Genomic DNA, 9,071 nt, shown 5'->3' with positions numbered 1-9,071 from the left:
TCCACTGCTTCCAAACTCGCATCACTGTGGAACTGTTCCGCTGCATACGAGCTGCTATTGCGCGATAGGAAAATCCTCCTTCTCGAAGGCCGATTATCCTCCCTCGTTCAAACTCCGTAAGTTGCTTGAATTTCTTATTCTTCCGTCGTGGAGGCATACTCAGGTCTCACTAAACGTTTGCCACTAACAAATAATCATAGACTATTTTCAACGTCCCGCTACAGCACTTTATTTATACGCTTTCAGCATCAATTCAGAGGGCGCTGCGCGCGCCACGCACGCGCGATGGCTCTGAAACTTTATTAATTTGCATAATATCCTATATCCATTATTAAAATAATATTTCATTTGATTCTGATGATTCCTTCATGGTGTTGCATTTTCTACAAACAGCAGTTTATATTTATTTTTTTTTAATTTCTATCAGCGCATACGCAAACAAAAGTTTTGAGCCCTATAGATAAAAAAAGGACGGAAAATTAAAGTTAAGCTAAATTTGCGATTGTTAGAAAGATTTGTCTATCATTACTTAAAATTTTTAAGAAAAAGAGATATGTAAAAATTTTATTTTTATTTTACATCCTTACAAAAAGGTTTACTTAAAAAAAATTTTTATCACAAAAAAGAAGAAATCAAAAAAGTTATTTCTCCCCAATAAGACTGATGAAGGAAAAGAAAAACTGAAATCTTGTGAAAAAACAGTGAACAATGACAACAGCTCACACGGCAAACGTAGAATTTCATCGAGGGAAAAGATTTTTACAATCAAGAGGATAAAGAGATCCAGACCGACCTTGACGAGCTGGAAAAAGTGAAACTTGTTGTAAATGCAATCAACATCTGCAACATTTCTGAGCTCGCTCTGCAGGAAATAGAATTCAGCCAGGGAAGAGTTTATGTAAATCAAATGGCTATAGAGGATGAATTAGAAATGGAACTTGAAAGAAATGCGCCTAACATCTGCAGTGTTTCGCAGCTCGCCCCGTTACAAACTGAATTAAGTGAGGGAAGAGTTAATCAAAAGAATAAAAAGAACCAGATCAACACAGACGAAATTAAACTTGGCGAGAATGTACTTGACAACTTCGGGACGTGTTAATATGGTGGAAACAACGTGGAAAGGGTTAATATATTTTTAAATTTACCGAATACAGTTAATAAAAATACAAATTTGAATACAGTTAATAAAAATAATTAAACAGTCAACAGAAGTAAAAAGGAACTGAATAATTCGGTACTTTTCAGGGATTGATAGAAGTACCCTTCGGTACACTATAGTGGTGATCAAGAAAATTTAATGATATATTTTGAACTACAAAACATTTATTTTATTGTATAAGTTTTGCTATCACTTGAGCATTTTTGTTGTACCTTCTGGGGAGATGAAAGTCCTCAGAAGTCCTCAGATGAAAGTTTTCTTTCCAAATATGAATTAGTTCAGGAAAAAAACTAATGTGCCATGCACTTTTAAAAGTTCCATGAAAAAAGTTAGAATGGAAAGAAACAAAAAGAAGAAGAAAAGAAAAAGAAAAAAAAGAAATGTATCAAGAGGAAAAATAATGGTCTTAGTGGCATCATCGCATCATGGCCAATAATAGTATAGTAAAAGAAAATATTAATGAAATAATCAGAAAGAGAATGGAAGTGGAAAAAAATTTTGCAAATTACTCTTTAAAGTAACAGAGAAAAGTTACGTTCTGAAAGTTGCTCTGTGCAGTGTTAAAAGTTCTTTAAAAACAATAAAATTAAAAAGTAGGCCAAAAAAAATGTATAAAAATAAAAATTGTCGTCGTGTTATCGCCCCCGCCCCTTGTCTCCAACGAAAAAAGCGAAAAATTATGAAAAATGAAGTAAAAAGATAAATAACTGGGAAAATGTTTCGCAATATGCCTATGTATTGTAGAAATTTAAAAAAAAATTTTTTTAACAATTTAGCCAGTAAATATATCAAAATTTCTATGTATTGTGACTCATTTTGTTTTACTATTATTTTATATGTGAAGAGTTGTAATATCGAAGCATAACAGTTAATACTCAATAATATGAAAGCTTCACTAGCTTCAAAAAAACATGAAGATCGTAATTAAAATCAACATTTCAGGAGCGCTCAGAAATACGCTCCCAATCTCAAGACTTTAAAAAGCGAGAGGAAAACAAACAAATTTGAATAAGATTAAATTTGTCAGAGAAAAATGGAAAATAATTGTGGGAAGCAAATTTGGAAAAACCACTGTGCCAACGAGTGTAATAGGAATAAAAAATAAATAAAGATTAAAGCAAAATCATACAGCACCAAATGTGGCTGTTGCGTTTAAAAACGTATTGTGAAAATATTTTTCCTTCTGATTACAAAAACGCTATAATGTCCTCGTCCTCACACGAAAAAAGAAGCATAACAGCAATCAACCTTTTAATCGCAACTTAGAACATCGAAAAAATATAAGAATTACAAATATAACAATAACAAAAATATAACTGTTTACATGTTTGCTACTAGAAAGGTTTTTGAAATTTCGTTTGATCCCAGAAATCTTACAATTAGGTAACAGCAAACATATTTTAAATGTGTCTTCGGAGTGAATGAATGGTTCAAAAAGGTAACTTGTATTATGCTAGTCATTTAGAGCAGATCATATTTAAATGCACAAAATAAAGTCACAAAAATGTACTTTCTTTAAAAAAAAATTATAATTTTTCCGACCGATTTGAATGTTTGATTATTATTAAAAGTGAGAGCGTAGCCGTGAATGTTCTACTAGAACCATGGTCCTAATACTTTGGACAGGAGAGAGATCAAAATTTTGAGTTCCCACATTATTGTAAAAAAAAAAAAAGTTAATTTCACTTCTTTTTTTTTAATTTTGCTATGGCTAGAAAAGTTTTTGAAGCAAGAGCAGAACTTTTGCACGAAATTATAAAATCTGTTCATCTAAAGAAAATACCAAAGATAAGACGATTTTTGATAAATATTAAGTTGTTAAATAATGGTTGGTTGAACCAGTTTTTCAATATAAAATATACAAATTTTTCCACCATTTTAAAGTCTACAGTTTTATGTGACAATTTTGATAAAGAGCTCAACTAGTTCTAGTGAAATGAAAATGAAAAAATAAGTTTTTTTAAATTATATGTATCGTTTCACTTCTTTTTACTTCTGTTGAGCATATATTTTTAGTTTACACGCATTTCATTGGTATTTTATTTCGTTTGGTTAACACTAAATAAGTTAACTTTAAATCAAAGAAAAATGCATGACACCCATGCATGATATTCTGAAAGATCATGAATGGGTGGAAAATTACCACTCATTCTCGTTCACTCTCTAACAGAATCACGTGGGTCTATAGTTTGTCTATAGTCAGAACTCCCCTAACCATTCGTCCGGACCAGTAACGGCAACTATAGTAGCGAAGTATAACTGTTTCGAGTAGGGGCGTGGGGTCACAGGTTTTGGCACGGGTTGGCGAGAGTAAAGTAATCTTTTTCTGAGTTCTATTGTGCTTGCCCAAGAGTGAAGGGAAGCAATCCTCTCTGAAATGAACTGTTTTTGTTTCCATAGCAGAAGATGGCCTCAAACTTTATGTCGGGGGGAGTTCTTACCGTATACAAATTATACCGCTTAAATACGCTTTGATGTTTGTTCCTTACATCAAATAAAATTCATTTACTTTAATCATATATTACACTGCTGCATTCATTTACAACACACACATAAAACCTCTCCCGGCGCAAGTTTGGCGTTTTTCAAATGCTACAGTGCACCCATTCTGCACTGAATCGTTTTTTTCGGTGTGTGAGGGAGGGAAGGAATGAAATAATTTAACTCAATTAATCTGGGGGGAAATAATCGATGTACAATTACAAATTTTACGACAAAAATTTCAAAAACTGAAAGTTAATTTTATTTCTTTTTGTGGTAAAACATTTAACGTAACTAAGCATAAAAGTTAAACTTTTTTTTTACTTAACTCAAAATTATTGAGCAACATATTTTTCACTAATCTTTTTCCTTACTAGTTCTTTTAGCATTTTTGTAGTGAAACTGGAGAAAAAATTATGAAAATACCGTTTTTATGCATATCAAAAAGTTAAATCACAAATTTAAACGTATTTAAATATAAGGTTAGACAAACGAAAAATTAAAAAAAAAATGTCACTGTTTGACGCTTCATTCTAAATACGCACTAAAGAGTTTGTTAAATACCCTATAAAATGGTATTAAAATATTATATTGTTATCAATAAATTTTAAAAACCACCTTTATATTAAAACGAGATTAATATCTGTAGTTAAAATTGGATCAATCATCGATCGAATATTTTAGAAGCAGATCAATAAATATACTTAGGAATTGTATTTCATTTTTTTTTAAAAAATATGTCATCTTTCTGAAAATTAAAAACAGAAAATAATAATAATGAATATTAAATCAAGAATAACTATATCCTATTCCGCCCTTATTTAGGGCAACATTTACCCGTATGCCCTAAATAAGGGCGGGTCGGGGTAAATTCTTCCATATCCTATTTTGAAATCTGGTAAAAAGTTCCATATGTTTAGAAGAAGTCATATATCCATTAATTTCTATACTCACATGACAATAAAAAGACATGCAATGACAATAAGAGCAGAATAGATTAAAATTTGGGTCGGATCGTAACCATATTTTCAGGGAAAGACAAAAATATCCGATGTTGAGAGTGAAAACAGTTAATGGTGAAATGGATAGACCAGTACGTAAGATTAATCCATTGGAAATATCTCATCAGGACCCATTGCTCAAGAAAGGTCCTTCAGTGAAAATAAGAAAAATAAACCAGACATTCCGAATTTCAAAAAGCCAATAGCTGCTGTCTGTATGCGGGTGGGTGACCACTTGGATCAGTCTGCGTAGAGACCGAGGGTGTGCGGTATTGATCCTCGTTAAACTGTTCTACCTTAAAGTGCTCGACTTCGTCGTTGGGCTACCGAAGCGGGGAGCCCCTCTGCAGAGGATCAAAATTGTGATAGCATGTCCTCAGCGATGTTTCCCGGACCGTCGTCAATAGCCCTAGTGCGACGTAAATGAACAACAACAACAACTTTTTCTTAATTATATTCTTGTTAATATTTTTCATTTTTAATTAATAAAAATATTTTTTAAAATTTCCATGGTACTTTCTTTTAGAGCTATGTTTGTAGTTTTCAGTTCCACATAGTCAAAATTAAGACAAAAACGAGCATACTTCCTTCTTCTGTAACTCTCCACACGCTAATGATGAAAGTATGCGAAGTATTGTCATTGGAATAGGTAGAGTTCTGCTCTACGCTACCTGTAACCCGGCAATTGGCGATCGGAATGGGCTGCAGGTGGCGTAGAACAGAATCTCTACCTATGGCAACACTTCACATGATTTCCCCATTAGCGCGTGGAGAGTCATAAAGGATGGAAGTACGTTAGTTTCTCTCTTGATTTTCATATAGATTAAAATCTTTTAAGTTGGAAAACGATATGGAACTGAAAACTGCATTAAACGTAGTTCTAAAGAAAAGTTTCACGGAAATTTTAAGAAATATTTTAATTAAATAAAAAGAGGAGGATAGGGAAGGGAGAAAGGCTGCAGGCATGAAGCCGGTCTCCAATCGCCAATGTTAAAGTGCTAGATTTTAGTTATTTACTATTTGAGTATATGCAAGTTGTAAGCTAGATTTTCATTTATTTATTTTTCAAGTATATGTAAGCTGTAAGTTAAACGTTGTATCATTGGTTGCTATGGTGATATTATCGAACAAATTAGTTTTTAAAATAAAGCTTTATATTTCTTGTTTTTTGTAAAAATAGAGTCTGAATAATTTTATTTTGGTCAAGCAGTAGAATATTTAGAGTCTCTTAACAGATATTTGTATAAAAAATTTCATATGTCATTCATATTTTTGCAATTCATGTTGTAAAGCACTCATACTGCCAGTTTCTTTATATTTACATAATCTTGTTCATAAAAGCATATGCATGCAGTGAATGTAATGAAATATTCTCATTGAATGCTACTTTAAAAATTTGAAAAATTTTTCGTCATGTTTTGTGTGAAAATAATTCTTGCACAAAACATTAATAATACAGTGTATATGACAAATTGTTCTGGGTTATAAATCTGATTCGTTATCTTTGCTCAAAATATAAATAGCAGCTTATTTATTCAGTATGTGTGATAAGACATTCTCTCAGATAGGTCACATAAAGGAACATTCGCTTATTCATACTGACTCGAGACCTTATTCATGCAATGTGTGTGATAAAACATTCACAGAGAAAGGAAGTTTAAATCGACACTATTCTATCCATACAAGAACGAAACTTTTTTCATGTAACGTGTGTGATAAATCTTTCCCCCATAAAAGATATTTAAAGCAACATTCTCTCACGCATTCTGCTGAAAGACCTTTTATATGCAGTGTTTGTAATAAGACATTCGCACAGATTAGTCATTTTAAGAATCACTTGTCTATTCACTCGGGAGACAAACCTTATTCATGCAGTGTGTGTGATAAATCTTTCACATATAAAGCAAGTTTAAATCAGCACTTACGAGTTCATACTGGAGAAAAACCTTACTCGTGCAGTGTGTGCGATAAATCATTCAGACAGAAAAGTCACTTAAATGAACATTCACTTATTCATACCGGGGAGAAACCTTATGTATGCAGTGAGTGTGATAAATCATTTATTCGAAGACGTCACTTAATTGAACACTTTCTTGTTCATACTGGCGAGAAATCTTATTTGTGCAAGGTGTGTGGTAAAGCATTTGCACGGAAAAGTACCTTAATTGGACACTCTCTTATTCATACTGGAGAGAAACCTTATTCGTGCAATGTGTGTGATAAAAAATTCACTCGGAAAGGTACCTTAATTGATCACTCTCTTATTCACACTAGAGAGCAATCTTTTTCATGCAATGTGTGTGATAAATCTTTCACAATTAAAACTGAACTAAATCAACACTGTCTTATTCATGCAGAAGAAAAGCCTTTAAGTATTTGTGGTAAAATGGTCTCATAGGAAGATACAATTATGTTCACATTCAAGAAAAATTTATGTAGTCTGTACGATAAAAATTGTGTCACACAAAAGGGTCTCTTAATTGTGTAATCTCTTGTTCATGCTAGAGAGAGACCTAATTCCTTGCAGTGTGTGTGATAAAAACATTATGGAGAAGTATCTTTGTTAAACACTCTTTTGTTTCATAGTGGTGAGAAACTATATTCCTGCTGTGTATTGTAAAACATTCTCAACAAAGGTGTTTTAACTTAACTAATCTGGGGGAAATAATCGATGTATACTTACAAATTTTACGACAAAAATTTCAATAACTTAAAGCTAATTTTAATTCTTGCGGCAATGACGCTTTTTTGTCTCACCCTCTGCAAGGTTGAGTTTTTACTGAGGAAAAACCAGTTTTTACCAGGACATAGTGAAAACTAGGTTTTTATTGGTCAAAATCATGGGGAAAGTGAAAAACCTAATAAATATTATTAACCCATGTTTACTTATTAACAGAAATAATAGTTTATTATTTATGACTGATTGGATTATATATTATTTCTATATTATAGCAAATGTTAATAATTTTAATGTAATATGCATTACCCTACAATAATGGAAGAGACACTTCGAGTTTGACATTTTTTTAAATTTCTCAAAAAATACTTAAAGGATTAAAGTTTCGAGATGTTTAGTTCGTGCATTTTTTCATACTCATCAATATGATTTAAAGCTTTCAAAGGTTTAGATGATTGACAATAAATTAAGAAAAACAAAGTTTTTTTTTTAACACCCTATACCAGAAAGGGGATATTTGTGAATTGTGATGCCAACTAAATTCCCCAAGGCGCGACTCAACCCAGGCAATCCAGAGGCACAACAAAAGACAAAATTGTCAGCAGGGATAGGGGGGAGCTTCACTAAAGAAACTGTACATGAGTTGCGTGTCACGAGATTCTATGTTAGATTCTGACGAAGTTGCCCTTGCATCATATGTCGCATAACTCTCAACATGACAAGTTTGATTTACAAAGGCATCAACTTTTTCATTATTTATTTTTTTTATATTTTCCTTTTAAATGCACTCCTGTGTGTCCACGTTTTAAATTACCCAACAAAAATATCAACATTGCATTTACAAATAATATTCATTTGCATTTTTAAATTTAAATTAATTAAAAATAAAATTAAACATAATTTAAATTACTTAAAAATTAAATTAAATTTTTAAATGACTTAGAAATAAAATTAAACATAAACTATAAATATCTTAATGATGTTCAATTTAATTTTTCAATTTCTTAAAAACAAAAAAAAAATTATTTACTAAGAATTTTATGTTTTAGTTTTCAATTTCTATGTAATTTAAAAATTGGATTCGGCCCAAATGTTAAACTAAATAGAAATAATTTACTTGAAGAAGAAAAAAAAACAAACAGGGTTTGTCGAAATTACTCACTTAACACTTTACGATAAGACAAAATTCACAAACATAATATGTTACTAATTAACTGGTCTTTAGTGGTAAACTAATAAATTTAGAAATTTACGTACAAAAGGTATCTAATATAGATAAATCTATGTATATGTATGTATGTTTATGTATCTATGTATGTTTATTTATATATAGATCTATTTTTTTTTTATATCTTTTTCCATGTTTTCTCTATATTTTTAAATAGAAACCTTATTGAGCCAATATTCATGAATATTGCTCAAATGAAGGCCCAAATTATTTTACAGCTGGGGTATATAGTTAAAAGTTAAAAATATAGAGAAAACATGGAAAAGATATTAAAAATTATGAGAAGATAAAAAGTTATTTTTTAAAAAAAATTTAAATTAAAAAGCCGGAAAGCAAAATAATGAAACGTTATAATCTCGTCATCAACTCTCATGCGATTATACCCAGAAAACAGAGTGCTTTCTGATATTGTATTAACATAGCCAAAGCAAAATATATCTATACAATAGTGTGAGGAGCACCCAAAAATATTGGAATGAAATAGAACATATATCAAGTAAATGCAAAATAAAATATATTCAGCAA

General features: G+C 31.1%; 2 protein-coding genes across 2 annotated transcripts in view; both read left to right on the top strand.

Moving 5' to 3' along the window:
* LOC139426275 (sodium/potassium/calcium exchanger 1-like) overlaps window positions 1-1,099 on the top strand; it is a 1,893-nt gene extending 794 nt beyond the window's left edge. Inside the window, exon 2 of the mRNA XM_071184475.1 lies at window positions 737-1,099. Coding sequence (XP_071040576.1) covers window positions 737-1,099 — 363 coding nt within the window. The remainder of the gene's footprint in view (window positions 1-736) is intronic.
* A 5,082-nt stretch (window positions 1,100-6,181) lies between these two features.
* On the top strand, window positions 6,182-7,039 carry LOC107445380 (gastrula zinc finger protein XlCGF57.1). Its single transcript, XM_043055129.2, has one exon. It carries the CDS (start codon window positions 6,182-6,184, stop codon window positions 7,037-7,039), a length of 858 nt encoding a protein of 285 aa, XP_042911063.1.
* Window positions 7,040-9,071: the final 2,032 nt, after the last annotated feature.

The sequence above is a fragment of the Parasteatoda tepidariorum genome, chromosome 8 (genome assembly GCF_043381705.1).
Source record: "Parasteatoda tepidariorum isolate YZ-2023 chromosome 8, CAS_Ptep_4.0, whole genome shotgun sequence".
Taxonomy (NCBI): Eukaryota; Metazoa; Arthropoda; class Arachnida; order Araneae; family Theridiidae; genus Parasteatoda; species Parasteatoda tepidariorum.
The sequence above is the reverse complement of the archived record's forward strand: the minus strand, read 5'-3'. Positions and strand labels throughout refer to the sequence as shown.